The 20,244-nt window shown below is 40.5% G+C and overlaps 4 protein-coding genes across 11 annotated transcripts; 3 read left to right on the top strand and 1 right to left on the bottom strand.

Moving 5' to 3' along the window:
* Nucleotides 1-1,792: 1,792 nt before the first annotated feature.
* On the top strand, nt 1,793-4,115 carry si:dkey-165a24.9 (probable G-protein coupled receptor 132). Of its 2 annotated transcripts, XM_051429240.1 has the most exons (3): nt 1,793-2,011; nt 2,098-2,946; nt 3,205-4,115. In XM_051429240.1, exons 2-3 carry the CDS (start codon nt 2,366-2,368, stop codon nt 3,626-3,628), a joined length of 1,005 nt encoding a protein of 334 aa, XP_051285200.1. In that variant the 5' UTR covers nt 1,793-2,011; nt 2,098-2,365; the 3' UTR covers nt 3,629-4,115. The 2 variants fall into 2 exon arrangements, with proteins under 2 accessions (XP_051285200.1, XP_051285201.1); XM_051429241.1 differs by lacking the exon at nt 1,793-2,011 and having other exon boundaries at nt 2,020-2,946.
* Nucleotides 4,116-4,216: 101 nt separating this feature from the next.
* LOC127379536 (prostaglandin D2 receptor 2-like) lies at nt 4,217-19,511 on the bottom strand. 4 transcript variants are annotated; one of them, XM_051429234.1, is made up of 2 exons: nt 19,418-19,511; nt 4,217-6,078 (listed from the first exon to the last, which is right to left on the bottom strand). In XM_051429234.1, exon 2 carries the CDS (start codon nt 6,013-6,015, stop codon nt 4,915-4,917), a length of 1,101 nt encoding a protein of 366 aa, XP_051285194.1. In that variant the 5' UTR covers nt 6,016-6,078; nt 19,418-19,511; the 3' UTR covers nt 4,217-4,914. The 4 variants fall into 4 exon arrangements, with proteins under 4 accessions (XP_051285194.1, XP_051285196.1, XP_051285193.1 ...); XM_051429236.1 differs by lacking the exon at nt 19,418-19,511 and adding an exon at nt 7,652-7,782; XM_051429233.1 differs by lacking the exon at nt 19,418-19,511 and adding an exon at nt 7,332-7,418.
* On the top strand, nt 11,158-13,156 carry LOC127379540 (uncharacterized). Of its 2 annotated transcripts, XM_051429242.1 has the most exons (6): nt 11,182-11,512; nt 11,599-11,922; nt 12,012-12,110; nt 12,198-12,329; nt 12,753-12,799; nt 12,883-13,156. In XM_051429242.1, exons 1-6 carry the CDS (start codon nt 11,470-11,472, stop codon nt 13,012-13,014), a joined length of 777 nt encoding a protein of 258 aa, XP_051285202.1. In that variant the 5' UTR covers nt 11,182-11,469; the 3' UTR covers nt 13,015-13,156. The 2 variants fall into 2 exon arrangements, with proteins under 2 accessions (XP_051285203.1, XP_051285202.1); XM_051429243.1 differs by lacking the exon at nt 12,198-12,329 and having other exon boundaries at nt 11,158-11,512.
* Nucleotides 17,329-18,926, top strand: LOC127379537 (Ig heavy chain Mem5-like). 3 transcript variants are annotated; one of them, XM_051429239.1, is made up of 5 exons: nt 17,329-17,383; nt 17,498-18,187; nt 18,322-18,450; nt 18,531-18,574; nt 18,671-18,926. In XM_051429239.1, the coding sequence occupies exons 1-5, from the start codon at nt 17,341-17,343 to the stop codon at nt 18,800-18,802; spliced, it is 1,038 nt and encodes a 345-aa protein (XP_051285199.1). In that variant the 5' UTR covers nt 17,329-17,340; the 3' UTR covers nt 18,803-18,926. The 3 variants fall into 3 exon arrangements, with proteins under 3 accessions (XP_051285199.1, XP_051285198.1, XP_051285197.1); XM_051429238.1 differs by having other exon boundaries at nt 18,319-18,450; nt 18,674-18,926; XM_051429237.1 differs by having other exon boundaries at nt 18,319-18,450.
* Nucleotides 19,512-20,244: the final 733 nt, after the last annotated feature.

Genomic DNA, 20,244 nt, shown 5'->3' with positions numbered 1-20,244 from the left:
CAGGTCACGCAGAGAGCTCATGCAATGAGGAGAGAAACTACCCACTTCGCTGTAGCAGAGCTAAGGATGTTTCGCCATATTATTGTAAAATGTTTTTACAGTTTGGCAATTTTATCTCAAATGCAAAGATTTAGAAAAAAAATACAACAAAAAGGAAAACTAACATTTTTGTCCAGTGATTGGGCAATGTATGCTGGTGATTCAGAGGAAAGATAAGAGCAAGTGCTGATGAGTTGTTATGGAAAATAGGTTGCATAATAACATATGTAGTATGCAGTTCATTCACTTCATTTGACAGACCCACTCACATAAGCTATAAGATGTTTATGTGTTATGGTGATGATGAAGTGTGTGTGTGTGTGTGTGTGTGTGTGTGTGTGTCAGTATTCGTTTACAACTTCATGACTTTTTGTCAAACAGCTGCGCAAAGGACTACAAAAGTAGATGTTAGAATATAGAAAATTATAGTATTGTAGTCCCTCTTTTAGCATTTAGTATTTTTAGCTTTATAAATGATAATACTTACTTTTCTTCTGTTCTCATGCAGCAAATAGTACAACTACAAAGTGGGCCACCAGTAGGGTGCACATTTGAGTGGCAGAAGGATGTCAAAATGAGGTAGCAACTTCTAAGTCCGCAGCTTCCTGTGTGATTTTTCTATGTTGCAGAACTCTGAAGTTCCAGGCTTATTAATTGAAAGTTTGACCTTGTGCTACCCAGTGTTCCCTATTGGGGTTAATACTGGTGAAGTTTACGTGGCAATGGCTTCATCTCATTCTTTCTGTGTCTGCACAGTATGTACAACTCCCTATTCCATGACAGGATTAAAATCCAGCTGAAAACTTCCTGCAGTGTGCAGCCAGCCTGCTGCAGGAACAACTTATCATGCTGCCTCTCAACTCCAGGGACATTTCCCTTTGGAGCGGATTTGCTGTCTATGCAGTGTACTACAGCTGATATCTGTCTACATAGGAGCATGGAGACCTTAATCCAAATCTCCAGAGAGCATAGGGTGGTACTAATGTCTCAGGGGACTGGTCAATTTATTAGTTTCAATCTTGGATTATTCAATAAATCAGACGTTGGTGACATTTGAAAGGAAACCACGTGTGTAATTCGACCCTCCACCCTTTGAAACCCTGTGGTAAAAATACTGCCTAACACCCATTGTCTCAACATACCCATTCTTCCCCAAAACAATTTCAATTGTGTAAGATTTTTTTTCTCCCAGTAGTGCCTGAGAAAAGTTCACCCTGAGTAGATTACACACATTCACTGTCTAAAATCTCTATAATTTTACTTTTATTGCAATAAGTGTGCCTTTTATCTGCAGGGTTGTTTGTCTCACTTTCGGCGGTTTTCACCTTCAGTTCTGTGATGCCAAAACAGATATGCACTCACGCACGCCAATTCTTGTTTTTGTCACTTGCATTGACTTGTATTGCTGTGGAGACAAACCATATACCATAACCTCATCAATATCAATTACAATCCCATCACCTCAACATAACCCTACCACTAACCCTAACACACACACAAAATCCAAAATAATTTGTTGGGTAACCTCAGGGAGTCTGCTTACTTACATGGTAAAAGCAACACTCAAATGTGTTGAAAAGCATGTTTAAAAACGGCATAGCGTAAGAGTTAATGTGTTTAATGGCACGTAGCCAGCAACCGACAATCTAAAGGGCATTAGTGGACACCCTGCATCAGTTCCTCCCCGCAGCCCCTGTCCACCTTAATCTTCCTGTCTACTGCTGTAGTAAGAGAGACAGAGAGAAAGAGAGACTGTATGTTTTTGTTCTGGGCCAGAAAGGCGTTCTCCTGCCTCAGGATGTTGCTTTTAAAGCTGAAGAAGTGGGTTTCCTGTGGAGGAAACGATCACAGAATAGACAAGGCTTGTTCGAGACACCGTGTTCCCAACATTTCTTGAGTACAGGTCACCCAGCTGCAGAGCAGGCAGCACACAGGCTTTTGTGGAACAAAGTCGCTCTCACCGCCTTAAGAGGTGAGTGAAAAGTCTTGATTTAAATTATATGGTTCAACTGCTCATGCACCTGCAGATACTAAACCATCTGTGAATGCTCTTTGCAGGTGTTTGTTTCTCCTGATGGACCCTGGATGCTTTGAAGACTGGTTGACTGGCAGCACCAAATCTGAGCCTACTGTTTTCCACAGGAGAATGCACTGATGAATATTTCACAATGGACAAATGACAAGTGGATGTGTCAAACTGATAACAGCTAGGACTTGTTACCTTTTCTTGTACTTTGAGTGTATGAATGGGTTTTTCTACACCAACTCTTCATCCTGAGCAAGTTCACCTCTAGTTTCCCATGTAAGGCTGTTGACCAAAAGAGACATGTCCAATGACAGCTGCAACCTACCCTTGGACACGGACACATTTGGCCTGACGTGCATCTATGGGCTGATCTTCTCTTTGGGTCTCCCCAGCAACCTTCTGTCTCTCTGGGGATTGTACCACCTGGGCCGCTCAGGTGGGGGAGGCTGCCAGCTGGTCTACATCCTAAACCTGCTGCTGTCAGACCTCCTCCAGCTACTCACCTTGCCGCTGTGGATACTTTATCTTCAAGGTGCGCACCGCTGGCCCTATGGCCAACTAACCTGCGAGCTGGTGGGCTACGTGTTTTATGTAAATGTCTACGCCAGTGTCATGTTCCTGTGCCTGATAGCGCTAGACCGCTGCCTAGCCATCGTGTACCCGCTGAGCAGCCGCAGCGTGCGGACTGTCAAGGTGGCAGCTCTGTCCGGTGTTGCAGTTTGGACACTCACCTTTCTGTTCTGCCTGAGTGGTTTGCTTCCTTCAGTGTTTGACTCTGACAGACTGCTGTGTCTCGAGCAGTACCCCGTCAGCCCTAGATACGCCCACTTCAAGATCACTACCGTGGCCCTCGGCTTTCTGCTGCCATGTACCATACTAGGGTGAGTTAACCTGAAGAATCCCAACGTAATATTATGTTCAAATCTGTTCATGTAAAGGTTCTGTGCTCAAATCCGTCAGCCTAAAGCACAAGAAGTTCTTTCATGTCTAAATAATTAAATTGGTCAAATTTGTGAGACAGAAAAAGGGAAGCAGATTATTTTCCAACCTCAAGCTGAAATAATACAATGCATACATACCATACCATTTTATATATTCTGATGATTGGTTCTCACCTTCAACTCTACTTCCTTCCTTAGCTACACCTCAGCCCACATTGGGGTGACACTCCGACGATCTCCGTCCCTCTCTGACCACGAGCGGCACAAAATCGTGGGCATCCTAGTCGTGATCACTGTCAACTTCATCGTTGTGTTCGGACCCTATCACCTCGTGGGCGGGTACAGATTTGTGTCCTTGCTGCTGACTGATGAGCCGTGTGGACTGGAGCGTTCAATTTTCCTCATCTATCGACTGTGCTACGGTCTGACCAGCCTCAACACCCTGCTGGATCCCCTCTTCTACATCTTTCTATGCCCTGATGCCCGACTAGAGCTGCAAAGGTCCCTGCCCTGTTTGGGAAGGGGTCAAAACACTTGCAAAAAGATCACCCTCAGTACCAGATCTCACCCCAACAGGCAGAGGGAGAGTGAAACTGGACACAATAATCTTCTAGCAGTATAACTTGGATTTGACCACAGACCTGACTCCTAATATTTAGTCAAGGCACTTGTGCCATCCAGTGGAAATGTGCATGTACAGTTGCTGTGCCATGTGAGTTTCATCTCTAAGTAAATCAATTTGTGTTTCAAACATTATTCCACTAGTTGACTTTTTAGTTTCTCATGATGATATAAATACTGCTTCAGAGAAGGGCGGAAATAGAAACATTTGTGTGTAGCACACAGTGTAAAGACTTTAACTGTTGCTTACATGAAATCAACACTATATCATGGAGTAGAAATATGGAAATGTCATTTTCTGTTCTGTGATTCAAATGAAGCCAAGTGAAATCCAATTTATCTAATTCATCTATTTACTACATGTGTTTTGTATGTATGTTTTTGAAGAGTGTGACCAGTGTATGAAAATGAGCCCCTGTGGACATTTCACAGTCAAACTGTTTTTTACTGTTATGTTTACAATGATGATTAAAACTCCTGTTTAATCACTTGTTTACTGTAAATCCTTCTAAAAATAGGACTGGTGTGCATCAATACGGAAATGCAAGAATGTGGTTATTTGCAAGGTACGTGTCATACTGCATGAGAGTGCTTTTCTTTCTGTTTATTAATGTTTAGAAATTCAACAGCATCAAAAAGTATGTACATTACATTGCATGGAAGAAGCAGATATACAATTTAACTTTCATGACTGACATCTATTCTCTATTATGAGCACAATGGGCTAATCTATAGCAAACGCAAACTGTATCTAAAATTAGCTTGTGTCAGCTTCTGTGGCTACTGGCAACATCTAGTGAGAGACACCTCTATTCAAAACTCTTTTATCACAAAGCAACAAACTGTAAAGAAGCAATAATGTATGAGTCATTCAAACAAATGTACACATCAATTGAGCACCCATATTATATATAGCATCATATTAAGACAAGACAACATTTCTTGCTTTTTAGTTTTTTTTTTGCTTTTTGTTTGTTTTCATGCACTTCATGTACTTAATGTGGAGGTCATCCGTACACACTGTATAGTAAAGATGACTAAACCCTTGAATGTTCTTGGGAATATAAAAAATTAATGCCACTGTGATATTGACCAGCTAACACACTTGGAAACACTTGGTTGAGACCTTTTAAATACCATAATTGTAAAATAAAAAGCCAGGATTCAGTAATGGTCATAATAGCAGGGGGCCCTTTTCAAATAAAGGCTGGATCTCTGGGCAGCCTGGCCACTATTAGAGAATTTACGATACCTTTTTGCTCAGTTCTGAGCAAGGTTAACAAGAATTTAATCATGCTCTTGCACTTCTGTGTTCAGAGTCATGTTTGTAATAGAATTCTTCGGTTTCAACACCATCTCACTGGTACTGATAGAGCTGCGAGCGGTGCTTCGGCGTCGGAGCTCTGCCAGGTCCTCAGCCAGAACACTCTCCATCACCGCACCCAGAGAATGTCTTATCTTATGGCAAAGATCAGGGCAGCTGAACACATACAGAATGGGGTTAAGGACACTGTTAAGGAAGCCAATGGTTGCTGCAATCGGGAGGGCCCTGCCTGCCAGCTTCTGTGCAGAACTCCCAGTGGGAGCAATCACCTCTATGACGATGAATAAGTGGTACGGAGCCCAGCAGAGTATAAAGGTCACCACCACGGCTATTACGAGTCGAACAAAGCGGAAAGGGCGTCGACAGCCTCTCCGCGCCAAGCGAGCATTCACGGCAGCATAGCTGAGGATGATGACAAGTAAAGGGATCAGGAAGGCTAGAAAGAGCTTCATGAAGGCCAAGGCCTCCTTGCGGTGCTTACACAAAGATCCCAAGTCATAGGGCTCACTGGGGAGTAACTGAGCATAATTGTAGTAACACAGGATCTTGCCATCAGGTAGGACAATGGTGTCACGGAATATGTAGAAGGGGATAGTGAAGACCACAGCCATCGCCCAAATCACCCCACAAACCCTCCCTACCAGCTGAGTGTTCCTGTAGTTCTGGGCCCAGACAGGTTTCAGCACCACCAGGCAGCGGTCGAGAGAAATGGCCGCCAGCAGGAAGCCACTGACAAACATGTTGAGAAAGAAGATGGAGGAATTTATGCGGCAGAAGGTGTTTCCCAGAGTCCAGGTGTTACCGCGGGCCATGTAGAGGGTAAAGAAGGGCAGGCTACAGGTGGCCAGCATGTCAGAGGCTGCGAGGTTCAGGATCCAGATGCTGATGACAGAGCGGCGGACATGGAAGCCCACTACTCCAAGGATGAGGAGGTTTTCTATGATGCCGATGGTAGAGAACATTCCATGGAGGGAAATGGTAAAAACATTCAAAGAAGTCATCTTGGCTGTTTGGTTTGATGGGATACTGCTGATATTCCCCTTCATGCTGACAGAACAGAACATCTTGGAGGAAAATCGTCTTGTTGTCGTACTCAGCTGATGTCCTTTAACTTAAACTGCTGAGATCTACAACAGAGATTAGAACATGTCAAACTAAACAGGCAATTTACAATGCTAAGTGACAGGATCGGTTTTGAAAGAGCATTTTAAAATTAAACGTTTAGCTCTAGGAACTTACATATGTATTCTCCAGTGGGCCATTTAGCTTGCTGTGTAAAACTCCATTTACAGTTTCAATTGCAAATGCAAAAGTTGCCTTTTACGCTAAAATACATTTTCCCAAACTTCACAAACACCATTGTTTATATTTATAACGGTACAAGAAATACAACAGAGGTGCAGGGAATGTGTGGATTTGTTTCACAGCTGACTCAAGTTTGTGCATGCAAATTATCTGCACGTGTTTCCTTTTTTTTTCATCTTTTGCACTACCTATAAAATTTCACAATCTGGCAACCCAGATGTTGATATTATTAATGGATTACTACTTGTTAATAAATGATTTGTCAAATCAATACCATACAACCAAATCATAAAAACACGATTAATTATAATTTTAAACATTTTTATGCCTTATTACAAAGTGGTACCTATTATAATTTCCAGAAAAAAGAGAGAAACAACCATTACTGTATATACCCTTACAAAACAAATAAAAAGTGTTTAACTGTTATACTCCAATTCACCAAAGCAGTTCTAAGGCGAAATGCATTCATATCTTTTCAGTTTTTGTAGTGCCACTATTTCTGTGCGTTCTTATCTTTCTAATTTCCCACATCCTCTACATATTCTTTTCAAGGTAACATTTGCTCATGCAAGTAAGTTTCACATATCACATAAAACTACACATGAAACTTCATAATGCAGATGTAAAAAACAGATACCAAATATCTGTAAAAAAAAAAAAAAAAAAAAAAACGCTAAATGCACAACACATAAACAACATAGGTGTTGACTTTTGAAAAAAAGTGTAATGCTGAATACATAACACTTGTTCTCAGCTCTGAGAGAAAAAAATTATAGCTAGACCAATCGCCTGGCCATTTGTGGTTACAACTCGGCTGTTGATGCAAACTCTGCAGCATAAGAGAAAACATAGCAAATAGAATTTTTAAAAAGCCTGCCATCTTAAAATTGATTTGCTAACAGACCAATGCACATTAATTTGATTTTGTAATAAATTAAAAAATTACACTAGTAGATTTATTAGTCGCATTGCAAGATACTGACTCTAACACGTGAAAAGAATGGTCTTTAACTTACCCCTTGTGCTAAACCCCTTATGCAAACAAGCAGACCCTCTCCTCTAAATCACTCACCTGTTCCTCTGTCTCTGCCAAGCGTAATGAGGTCTCTGTCATGTTACGTTCCTGTATGTATGCTCATGGGCGTCTAAGTACGGTAATAGGAAGTCACAAACCTCAAAAGGAACTTCAACTCTTCTCAGACGAGTAGAGCTAAGTGTCAAACCAACCTAATTTATAAGACATCTAAGAGTCAGGCCTATGATTTAAATAAAGTCTGTTTGGTCTACTGGTTTCTGAAAACAGATGACTACTGACCTTTTACCAAAACCACACCAAAATGATTACTGAAGTGTGCACAACAAAGAATACTTTTATAAACAGAACACACTGACCTGAATATGCTAAAATGGCAGGAAAAACAGACAATTGTAGTCAGCGTATATTGAAGTGGTTGGGTGGGCTGCAGAAATCAGTTTAAAGGTCCAGTTTGCAGGATTTAGTGGCCTAGTTGCAGATTGCAACTGCCTCGCTTCACCCTCCCCGAAGGAGAAACTACTGTGGCTGCGAAATGTGTGAAAAAAGTGAACGCCTCTATCTAGACCCAGTGTTTGGTTTCACCCTTTTGGGCTACTGTAGAAACATTGCAGTTCAACATGGCAGACTCCATGGAAGGTGATCTGCAACGTTATTATATTAAATTTTTCCCAGTTGAGCCTCCTAAATGTTACACACTGGACCTTTAACCCTATTTGGCTCTAAAGATGACCCTAAAGATGGTTACTGTGTGGTGTGTTGTGGGGGGTTGTGTCAAGTGGTAGGTGCTCTGATGCAACCAGCAGAGCATTGGCTAAATCTTATCGTGCATGTAGGAACTATAATGATCTCATTACAGCTCAGCTACAGTCTGACCTCGAGTCCCACTTTATAAACTGCGGTAAAACAATATCCTGTCTGCACATTGGCATATTGGCCACTTCTCGGTATTCTTGCTACCAAATGTTGAAATATCATCAACTCTTTTAACCTTGTTCAGCGTGTGTCATGTTCTATGCGTCACCACGGTCATACTCCTTCGCCCTGACTTTAAACTTTCTTTTTATGTGTGATTTTGTTTCTGACCACAATTGCATTGTTTTTGACACCTTGCTTTAGTCTTCTGCTCAACCTCAAAAGAGGTAGTGTTTTCCCTTCTTCGGTGTCCGGCCTGTAGCTACTTTCTCATCCTGTCTTTTCTGATTCTTATCTTTACAGGATGAGATGTTATGAACTTTGACCCATTCATAAACAAGCTTATGCAACACAAAACCTGATCAATGCAATCAACCATAGACCTAGAATGACTAAATCATACCCTAATTTCTCCTGTCTCAGTAAAGCAACCCTGTCCCGCCTGCAAAACTTGCAAAATACTTTTGCTGTTAGGGCCCCATCCTTCTGAAACATCCTTCTCTTCCCCCTTCTGTTGCATCAGCTGAGTCAGCTTTAAAAAAAACTTCTCAAACCCCATTTCTACCGATCTCCCTTCCCTGTAATGGAGCTGTAATTTATTTTTCCTGTATCCTCTGAAGCACCATGTAACTTTGTTTCGAAAAGTGCTTTATAAATAAAAGTGTACTTGCTCACTTACTTTGTGCACATAAAGCATATTTAAGAACGTCAGTCTAGGTTGATCTATATATACTGTAAAACTTCAATTAGAAGCAGGCCTCATTTGCTAGCCTGGTGTGGCTACATGCTTTCTGGCCTGGTCTGGACTTTATAGATCAATAAAACAGCTTAAAGCCCACCGGGTCGCCTCGCATTCTAAGCTGCTTAGATCAGTGATTGAAGGAAATAAAAGCCTGGGCTATTCATTAAAGTTTTACGGTAGTTTTCCTTTTTTCATTGTATAGTTTTTTGCTTTTTTAGCTTTTTTTTATTCATCAGGTTTATTTATTGTACAGCTGTAACACCTAATTTCCCTCCTGGAGATACATCAAGTGTTACACTATTGACATTAATCTAAACTAACAGACGTTAGCCTATGTTTTCATTTTAAAGCTTGAATTTGGTTAAACCCATGTTTACCACCAAGCTCGGAATTCTAACTGGGTTCTTATACCAGAGCTTGATAATTCAGTCCACTCTGCTTTCTATGGTTGGTTATAAAGATATCCTGTCTGCTTACTCAGCGGCCTTTTCCCCAAAACCACAACCTACCATTGCTAGACGAAGATGCTATTTTTGATTTATTACTCAAGATGACAATGACAAGTCACAGATGTAAAAAACAAGGCACTCCTCTTGATAAAAATATTAAAACAAGAAACATAATAAATGATAGACAATAAAGTATTAAGATAAAAGTGCTTCAGGCTCCAAAAATCAGGCCTTAAAAAGAGAGATCAGTAAAAAAATATATAATTAAGCTTAAAACAAGAAAAACAATCTGTGTCACGTTACTACAACTTGTTGATATGAATGATAGCTGCTGGAATGAAACTATTTTTATATTGCTTTGTTCTACACCTAGAGACTATAACCGTCCGTCCAGAAGGAAGAAGCTGAATGAAGCCGGTCATTCAAAATGGAGCTGCTCCTCCGCTGTAACTGTCTGCTGTACGGGGATCAGCTGTGACTCACCAATCGGCCTACTGGACCATTTAACAACGTGATTGAGGAAGTTTGTGTACTTTAGAGAAAAGTTTTCCAAAACAAACTTCTGGATTAAATAAAGCTCGACTAACTTTATCTCTTCACACAAAATTCAGAAACATGTGTAGTAGAGTGGAAGAGAAGAAAACTGAACTTTGTGTGCAGACCTACAGAAAAAGAGAAAGCAGCCAAAGCAGAAGTTATCAAACAAGTGAGGCTGTCACATGGTGTAACATGAGCTGCCAAACTCCAGGGAGTGCTTTTGCAACATGACCAAATGCCCCTGTTTCTACAAATACTGAGAAATACAACTTCATGTTGTCTTTTTACCCCACAGTGAGGATGCAAATGCCACCTTTAGGCTTGACTGTTGGGTTTACACTGACACCTGCTGGTCCACTGGGGTGTTACTCTTTCTGGCAACCCCCCCTTTGAGAAAATCCATCCGAGCCGTTTCCTGTGTGCATTTTAATGATGCACCTCTTTCTCTCTCTTTCATCTGTGTCGACACAATACAAGCCACCACAGCTTTCATCAGTAAGCACTTGGCGCAGACATAATTAATGTGCATATGGTGATGAAGCAGAAATTCTAGTGAGAAGCACTAACTTCTGCTTTTGTGTCTCACTGCTGTATGTATTTGGGTGTGGGTGTGAGAGAGAGAGGGAGAGAGAGAGAGAGAGAGAGAGAGAGAGAGAGAGAGAGAGAGAGAGAGAGAGAGAGAATGCAGAGGGTGGAATATGTGGTCAGTCCAGTCTTTTTGCAGGCTTCCTCTTTACTTCTGTTTATTTTTTTAAGCACTAAATGCAATACGTATGATTTGCTGATAAGCCAGAGCCGTCCAAAACTCTCGGATGCTCACACTGAAAAGCAGCATCCAGTTTTTATGTTTTATCATCTGTTTTATGCAGTTCTAGCTTACTTATATCATCTATTTTAGTAGTTTTAGTCATTTTAAATCCTATTTATTTGCCTCTTTTTATATTGCTTTGTGTTTCTTTTTCCTTCATTAAATTGCCTTGTTGATGGGTGCTGTTCAAATGAACTTGGTCTGCCTTTGCCGTAGAAAAGCAGGTACTGACTGCTGGGCATAACGTCTCATCCTGTAAAGATTATGCTGTGTTGTTGGCGCCCCCCTCAGGCCATGGAGCGCCACATTCAAAGAAAGGAGAGTGGTTGTGTGGAAGCATCAGTTGCATGCACAAAAGGATGCAGGATCTCAGTGCACGCACTTTATACGTCTGTAAACGTCTAAACCACAAAAACGTATCACAAAGTTCAGCCAAGAGTGTTTGGTAGCTATCTAATCTTTATCTTTATTTAGAATTTTAGAAATGTGTTTGTTGTGGACTGGAAGAAATCAGTCAACTTTAATGCAAAATCAGAAAAATGTGTTGCAAAAAAAAAATGTAAACCGGCAACTCAGAGCTTCTCACTTCCTTTTGTGCAATATTTACACCCACAAATCTACACCACCTGGGTTACATACAGACTGTTTTCCACTGAAGGTGCAGCTTTTGACTTTGACCCCTTTACAGAAACCACCGTCATACTGAAGGTCAGTGCAGAGCGAAGGATGTTTGAGTTTTATGTGCTCTTGGTTCCTCTCTTTGGAGCAGGTAAGGGATAAAAAATAAATTATGGGTAATGTGTAAAGCTCAATTTGCATTCAGTGGTGATTAACTTATCTCTTTGTTTGTTTCAGATGGCACTGTGCTCTACACTAACCCCGGACACAGTGTGACTTTACCGTGTTTCTACGATGCCAGGGTTAAATATCTGTCCTGGTACAAGCAGGTTGCAGGGGAGCAACCTCATATAATATCCTCTGTCTACAAACATTCACCTGACAGCAACAGCTTCCACAACCAGTTTAAACATGACAAACGGTTTTCAGTTCATGCTGGAGAAGGGTTCTACCATCTGAACATTTCTAATGTGCAGGACTCGGATTCAGCGATGTACTACTGTGGAAAAATCATCATTGTTGTCCCGGAATTTGAGAATGGAATATTTTTGGATTTAAAACGTAGGTATTTTGACCAGTTAACAATTTAAAAACTATCTTTATCACTTTTTTAATTTTCCATTACTCTTTGTAACATTTCTGTTTTTCAGAGTCTGGTCACAGCTCTTTCCCCCTGCAGCCAGTGTTCGACACCATGAAGCCAGGAGGCTCTGTAACTCCGAACTGCACGGTCCATGCTGATGTTGGAGGTGAGCAACATATGTATTCTATATAAATTGAAGCCACGTCTCTTTTCTTCATTCGCTCAGTCTCTATTGCTTTTTATGTTTTCACAGAGAAACATGAGGACACTTCCTCTGTACTGGTGCTTTGTGTGGCTGCAACTCTGCTTGTGTCTGTTACCGTGAACGTCGTCTTAATCAGTATCCTCTGCAAAATGTCCAGGAGAACATATCTTCATTCTGGAGGTACAGTGAGATGATATTTACCAGAGAAGAAGTTTTTCTGGCTGTTTTGATGAGGATTAGAGGAAAGGTTGATTGAACCAAACTTCAAAACCATATATTCTAACTCAACCTCATTGGTATCTAGCCATGCTGATTTTTTTTCCTCATACATTGAAGTATCTGTCTCTCAGACTTCTGTTTGATGCTCTGTGAACGTGAATGGATTTTAATTTGTGGTGCTAAACAAATACATGTAAATGATATTTTTCAGAAACAGTGTGGTTACAGTGCAGATAATCCACAGAGCTCACTGTGAACAGTGTCATATATAATAATAATATAAATATAAATATAAATATAAATATGATTGGGGTGAACTGACCCTTTAATGAGAATGGCATTTGACAAAGGTAATGACTATAAAACTGGATTATTTTATTATAGGGCTACACTTCCAGCCGAGTGTCCCTGAATGCACCACTGACAGTCAGGTAAGATCAAAAAATCCTCCCAACTCATATTTGTTTGTACAGAGACACATCTGGTAAAAAATAATTGATCTTCTTTCCTACAGAATGAGGAAGCTGATGCTCTGCAGTACGTATCTCTGGACTTTAAGAAGAGGCAAAGTAAGAGCAGGACACAGAGGAGCACAAAGGAGGAGGAGGTGATTTACTCTGGAGTCAGACCGTCAGACATGAAGTGATTTTTGCTGATTAATCTGCCCAAACTTTCTACACCTCCATCTGCCGCTAATCTCTCTCTGACTCCTCCTGTAATTTCACCTATTATTATTATTATTATTATTATTATTATTATTATCATCATTATTATTATCATTATTATTATTATTATTATTTTAAGCTCAACTTTAGTGTTTTTAACACATTTCATCATCTTTAATCCTGCATATGCTTAACTGAATAGTTAAAAGTATATTCTTATGATAGAGGAAAAATAAAAGTACAAAAATTATAAAAATTTCTTTCTGGCTTTATTGAATATTACATATCATTAATTATTGTTAAAGGTGGTAGTTTCATTCTACATGTTATATCTCACTCAGCAAAATGAATGATGTTTGCGTTATGAGTAGTTCTCTTCCTGACAGTGAACCTTTAAGGTCAGTTTCAGGCCTTAGTTGTCTCTGTTCAGTTTGCTGTGTGCAGTTAAGCTGTTGGTCAGTAGGGGGCAGCAGTACACCTGCAGTAGATATCACAGAGGCGCTACATCATGATGTTTCCTAAAACGATCAAACCACACGCACACACACCTACACACACGCACACACACACACACACACACACACACTTGGTGCTCTGACCTCTAGATGGCTAAGATTGGAAAGATAAGATATTTTAAGTGAACACACCACAGAGAAAGGATACAGAAGTGCATCTGAACATTTCAAAGACACTCAGTGAGGTGTGTCCTGTTTGTTCCACCCACACAGCGATGTGTTCGGAGGTATTGTTGTGGTCGACTGACATTATTCTTTTTCAGAGCCTCGGAGTACCATCAGTGCCGAGACAACATTGCTTATTGCACACAATGTGGTTTTCAGCAGATAAGTTTGGTCAAAATACATAAAGAACAAACATTATAGATTTTTAGCAGCCATATTTCCTCAGTGAAGTCAGCCTTTAATCATCTTAACCATGTATTATGATCAACTCTGGCAAATATTACATTTTCACTGTCACAGATGTGTTTATTTTATCCTATATCCCCACGAGTGGAGAATTAATAAAAGTTGGTTGTTTGTTTCTCTCAAACACTCCGACAGTGAAGTGTTTTCGAGTCCTGCAGCCGACGGACTAAAAAGAAAAGAAAAAAACAACAACGTATCGCTTCTGAGTTCCCGCTTTGGTCAAGCTTGCTCGCACAGAGCTCAACAAGGTGGTTTTGCACCCCCCACCCCCCGCTGCCCTCCCCTCTGACAGGATGTCTATGTGGTTTTATTTGATGCTGTTTGTTTGTTCTGATCGCCTCACAACAACGCCTCTGCTCTTTCACTTCTCATTCCCATGTATCTATATTTCACATTTATATGTCTGCTAACAGCTTACGATACACAAAGTCACACTTTTAGCATCAAATAAACAGAAAAGTACATCATCACATCACTGAAAGAGTTGTCACAGCAGATATAGAGGGAGGAGGAGAAGGAGGAGGAGGAAGAGGAGGAGGAGGAGGAGGGGGAGCATTATGACGAGGTCATTGGGGCCGGGCTTAACTTTCGCCTCTCTCTAACCACAGGGTTTTTTTTTAATTCTAGCTAAAGGCTGCCTTCATGTTCCTGTTACTGATGCATGCATTTAAAAGAATAAAAAGAGAAACACATTTAAATTAAAAAATGCAAAATGCCTCTGATGCAACACAAGCTACAAAAGCTATTTGTTCTCTGTGCAGAAGTACACAGGAAGTTTATTCAACTTAAACTGACCTTGTGTACCTTGTAATGCCAAAAGCACAGTGGAAAAAAACCGTCAGCCACTGCCTCAAGATGCATCTGCTGCACACAGTGGTGATCTGGTGATAGCTCAGTGTTTCTGACCCGATTTCAACAGTTTGTGGTCAAACAGACTGACTATAGGAAACAAAGAACCTCATGCATGAAACTGCTACTGTTGATATTGTGTCCACATTTTTGTACAAAACCACTATTAACATACTCTTTTGTGTAGGAAGGGTGGCTTCTAATGTAGTTAACTCCAGCAGCAGCGACCTCTCACTGCCTCTCAACATAAAGAGACATGTGACTTTTAAATGTTGGGCGAACTTGGTTTCCTAAAATGCATGATGCTGTGTGTGTAGTGTCTCTAGAAAGCTCAGGGTTTTCTGAACTGACTAATAGTTGAGCACCTTCTATAGTTAAACTTCATCAGCAGATGACCTGAGTTTAGAAGTTTAGCTCAAGAATGTGACAGTATTGACAGATTGGCCCCGGATGACATTGAAATGACATTGAGGAGTTTGATAAGCAGCCATGAGCTCAACCTGCCAAAACCACAGTAAACAATTATTTTCTATAAAGCCGTTCCTTGTTGTTTGCGTGTACTCAATACATTATTTGATATTCACAGTTATTTAAATGAAGCATTTAGAGCAATACTTCCTCATTTCACTGTTTGTCTGCCTCACATTCTCTTGAAAGCAGAATGGGAGGATCTATTTTCCGTCTCAGCTTTGACTCGTCTGAGAAACAGCGAACATTTGGCCGTCCCACTGTCACTTTGCACGACTCAGGAAGTATGGGTTCAAGTGAGAGAAATGTTGGTCAGTTCGTCTCTACTGAGTCAACAACTGTAGAGCTTTTACCACAGCTTTGTTCAAGCATGTAAACAGACCACAAACATCAAAAGACATATTTGAGTCACACGCAGTAGCCTGCTTCTGACGGGTAAAGGTCTACTGCAAGAGTTAACGGTATGATTGACTCTGCAAGGTGAGGCAGATCTTCAACCCTCTGAAAGAGAAGATGTGCCCACGTGTTGCAGAAGCTAATGGGAATGTCAACACTTTTTGACTCATCATTTTGAATCGTGAAACGAATTGTGAAACAATGTTTTTTCTATTGTCTCTGACTTGTCTTAGACTTGGCCATTGGTCTTTCCAGATATTCTAAATGGTCTCGACTGAGTCCAGCAACATATGTTTTTTTTTGTTTGTTTTTTTCTTTAGTAACTTCCTTCTTCAAATCAAAACCATTGAGCTTGTTCATTAAACGGGTATTGGTTTTAATCAAGATCCATCTAGAATGGGCACTGACATTGGCCAAAGACACAATCATATGCCTGGCTGCCAGAACTCATCTCACTGGCAATGGCAAAAGCATTCTTTTCTTTTCTGTCTCAGTCTCGACTCTGTCTCTCTCATTTGGACTTAGTCTTGACATCTCAAACCTCGAAACTCGAACCTCTTTGAACTATTCTTGGTCTTGAACTCAACAAAGGTGGCCTTGACTACAGCACTACAACTTGTTTAGGTTTAGAAAAAGATCATGGTTTAGGAAAAATATCTTGTTAGAAAACCTTTCTGGACAATCCTAGCGCTTATCAACATAGGGTGTTGCCCATGTATATACATGAGTGTAATATAATAATAATGGAGATCAGTGAGATTCAGTGCTAGCTCCCATTTCTTCCCTTTCAACATTCTTCCTACTTTTACCTACAAACAGACGTTTCTCAACACTAAACTTGGCATTGAGGGCTAGCCATAAGTAAAGAAACATTGAAAAACATTGAGGGCAGTCATACAACACTGAATTAAATATAATCAGACCAAAAGAAGAACAAAAACAATGCCTCTGTGCAACACTGTGGTCAGTCTTCATCTGTGGTTTCCCACTTCTGATGATGTGTGCATGGGGTGTTGTCCCATTCAGGATAAGTATTGGAATAAATGCCACATCCAGGGGCACCAATGGCATGATGGGACTTCCAGAATCACACTGAAAAGACCAATCTGTAACCCCAGCTATTAACTGTAAGTTATCAACTTTAAAGTACTTTAGATAGGTTAAATAATTCTTTCTGCATTTCTCTCACACACACTGCCTTTTTAACCCACTTTACCATTTGAACATCCCCCCCACACACACACACACCTGCCTCCAAAAAAAGCACATCTAAATCTAACAAACCTGTGTCATGAATGAAAACACGGCATGTTTTTCCACACCAAAAAAACCCCACTTCTAAGCACTGTGCATGTTGTTGAGAACAAAAACTGACATGCACCAACCTCTATGCCTCTATTCAAATATGGACTTGAGAGAATTTCCTTTTCATAGTATACAAACATGCTGTCACACCTACTGTCCTCCAGTGTACAACACAATGATGTTACCATAAAGACTCGATAAACCCAATTACACCTCTGATGATCAGACTCTTCTTTTGCATGAGAACAAATGGCAGGTCTGAATAGAAACCAGTCAGCTTAGCCAATCACAAAGAGCCTTCGTCTCCTATAAGAGTCGAGTGCGTCCGTCAACACACAGGATACAGACTGCAGAGCTTCAGGGATGATGCCACTTTGCATTTTTCTTGTGCTTCTTGGTGAAATCTGTGAGTATTTTACATCTATTCATTGTTTCTACAGGCATGAATATACTTTTAGTAAGTGGAAAGAGGTTTTGAAAGTAAAATAAATATGACTTTATCTATTATTATTCATTTCAGGTCAGGTGCCAGCTGTTGACAAGACCTCAGGTATAACTCAGGACAGTGGGGTCATAACAGCTGAAGTTGGGCAGACTGTGACTTTAAAATGCTATTGTCAGGACAATTCTGTAACTTTCCTCTCTTGGTACCAGCAAAGCTTGGGAGGCAAACCTCTCATTGTATCAACTCGGATGCAGCACAACTCAGAAGCTACCATCTCCCCCGCGTATAAAGGAAGGTTTCAGGTCTTAGCGGGAAAAGGAAAGGGCATCAACCATCTTGTAATCAAAGAACTTCTCCCGTCGGATTCAGCAACATATTACTGTGGGATTTTAGAATTCAACGCAATTGAATTTGGACAAGGAGCTTTCCTTCATGTGAAAACATCGCTGTCCAACATCCATGCTGTTGTCCATCAGCCAGCGTTGGAGACTCTTCAGTGGGGAGATTCTGTGAATTTGAGCTGTACGGTATACGCTGAAAAATGTGCAGGGGAGCAGAATCTGTACTGGTTCAGACATGGTGTTGCTCAGCCTGCAATCATGTATCACAATGCGGGACAGTGTATGAAGGATTCTCACATGGAAAATTGCACTTTAAACCTGGCTATAAAGTCTGTGAGCTCCTCCGATGCTGGGATGTACTACTGTGCTCTGGCCTCTTGTGGGGAGATTGTGTTCGGACAAGGAACTAAAGTGAAGATTGCAGGTAGGTGATTATAGTTGATATTGCACATGATTGCTGTTTCCGTAAGTTAAAAATAGCCTTAAAATAAACCCTATGTATTGTATATCCAAAAATATAGATATCTAAAATAGGATATGTTTTCTCTTGACTAGAAGGTTCTACCAAAGGCCCCTCTGTCCTGGTGTATTGTCTGAGTGTGGCATTGGCAGTTTCCATTATTCTGCTCTTCGTCTTGGCTTTAGTCATGTACAAGTTGAAAAAAAAGATATGCTCTGTCTGCAAAGGTAAGATTTTCACAATAAAGGTATGTTAACCATTTTTCTGTATTGACCTGGCCTGATCATTCATGTATTTTGATTTGCAGGAACAGTTTCTCATCTGACATGTTCAGCAGCTTCTGACACCACGGTAGGTTAAACAATTGTATGATGGAAGCCAAATGTACAACTGCAGCGTGTTTTCCTCTTTTTCTCATATAATTTGCCATTGTGCTATTGTCATTAGCAGAGCCAAGACGCAGATGCTCTCCATTATGCTGCTCTGAGTCTGAACAGAACCAGAGAACGACACCGCCAAGAGGAGAGCCTGGAGAGTGTTTGTGTATACTCTAGAGTAAAGACTAGTAGAGTGAAGTAGAACTTTACATTCAGCTACTTTCATGAATTATCTTTGCTGTCAATCACTTGCAAGAAAACTACATTTCTCATGCAAATGTACAATATACAACATGTTGAAAGAAAATAAAATATTTTTGATGCAATGTGTGTGTGCAGTATTGTATGTAAAATATGTTGTGTGTGTAACAGTCACATGGATCAGCATCTCTGCACCCAGAGTATAACACTAGATACAAATATAGACAATGCAGGCTCATAAAAATCCCCTCTGACCTATAAATATCTTCCACGTCAGAAACGTAAGCACAGGTTGCACCTTCTCAATCTACAGCCGGCTCTTACCATTTACCTTTCACTCCTGTGGCGACGGTGGTGTGAACTACAGAGTGTAAGTTTCCACTGGTGGAAACACAAGTCCTAGCAGAGCTTGACACAGGAAGACCGGCATGTGGCATCCAGGCCACAGCGTCTTGCACCTCAGCAAACCCAGGCTCACATAGCTTTGTGCAACAAGCAACATGTCTTAGGTTCAGAAAACATGCCTGAGAAACTAAAAGCACGCAGAGCTTTGTTCCTGAAATGAAGTAGAATTGCAGACCAGACTTCAATGTGAGGTGAAAGAATTTTTACATACCTACAACTCCAACTGTCCAGATTTATCAAGTGAAGCTTTCAGTTCAGTCGATCAAAATGTTGCTGTAGTCATCAGTAACAGTTCAACTTTCACAGTTCACTTCCCTAAAACTCATGTGGCCCAACCTGACCCGAAGCTGTGCTTTTTAGGAAACTCACCATTATGATAATGTCCAGTTTGAGCTACAACAACTTTTTGAGGAAGAGGACATACAGTATCATGCAGTTTCACAACTCATACTCAAATCCAGTAATAAGTTATGTTCTGTTCACATTGAACAGAACACACAGATCATAAATCCACCGGTATAAAAAGACGAAAGAACTAAATGTTCCTTCAGTACAATGAACATCAGAAACTGTGCCACAGGAATGGGCAAAATGGCTGCCAAATAAAAATAATATTTCAAGATATGTTATTGAAGATATGAAGATCAGAATTATAAACAATATGTGCAAAGTTAATTTAATATAAAGCATTGTCCATGAACCATATTAAGAGTTATTCTCTAGCTTGTTATATAATCTGTAAAAAAAATATAAACATGCTGCAATCAGGGGTCAGAGGTCAGTGTTAAATTGTGACCTAAGATCAACTTTTTTTTTTTTTTACTAAAACGTGTCTTTTGATGAATGAGAACAATGTGTGGAAAATTGTTTTACATAAATGCATTTGTCACCTGGTTCTAGTGACTCAACACACGTGCATAATATAGGTCTAACGTCTGCCTTAAGTCAGTAACCAGATATACCAAACAGTCATGGCAGCAAGGTGAAGAGGGGGGCTGTCTATGGTCTGATTCTTGTCCCTCCTCTTCACAGCACATT

This window comes from Dicentrarchus labrax, unplaced genomic scaffold (genome assembly GCF_905237075.1).
Source record: "Dicentrarchus labrax unplaced genomic scaffold, dlabrax2021, whole genome shotgun sequence".
NCBI classification, from domain to species: domain Eukaryota; kingdom Metazoa; phylum Chordata; class Actinopteri; family Moronidae; genus Dicentrarchus; species Dicentrarchus labrax.
The sequence above is the reverse complement of the archived record's forward strand: the minus strand, read 5'-3'. Positions and strand labels throughout refer to the sequence as shown.

Coding starts and splice junctions, on each gene's coding strand:
- si:dkey-165a24.9 (XM_051429240.1), top strand. CDS start 2,366: ATGTCCAATGACAGCTGCAACCTACCCTTGGACACGGACACATTTGGC. Junction 2,947..3,204: donor CTGCCATGTACCATACTAGG/GTGAGTTAACCT, acceptor TTCCTTCCTTAG/CTACACCTCAGCCCACATTG.
- LOC127379536 (XM_051429234.1), bottom strand. CDS start 6,015: ATGTTCTGTTCTGTCAGCATGAAGGGGAATATCAGCAGTATCCCATCA.
- LOC127379540 (XM_051429242.1), top strand. CDS start 11,470: ATGTTTGAGTTTTATGTGCTCTTGGTTCCTCTCTTTGGAGCAG. Junction 11,513..11,598: donor GGTTCCTCTCTTTGGAGCAG/GTAAGGGATAAA, acceptor TGTTTGTTTCAG/ATGGCACTGTGCTCTACACT. Junction 12,800..12,882: donor AATGCACCACTGACAGTCAG/GTAAGATCAAAA, acceptor TCTTTCCTACAG/AATGAGGAAGCTGATGCTCT.
- LOC127379537 (XM_051429237.1), top strand. CDS start 17,341: ATGATGCCACTTTGCATTTTTCTTGTGCTTCTTGGTGAAATCT. Junction 17,384..17,497: donor TGTGCTTCTTGGTGAAATCT/GTGAGTATTTTA, acceptor TATTCATTTCAG/GTCAGGTGCCAGCTGTTGAC. Junction 18,188..18,318: donor AACTAAAGTGAAGATTGCAG/GTAGGTGATTAT, acceptor TCTCTTGACTAG/AAGGTTCTACCAAAGGCCCC.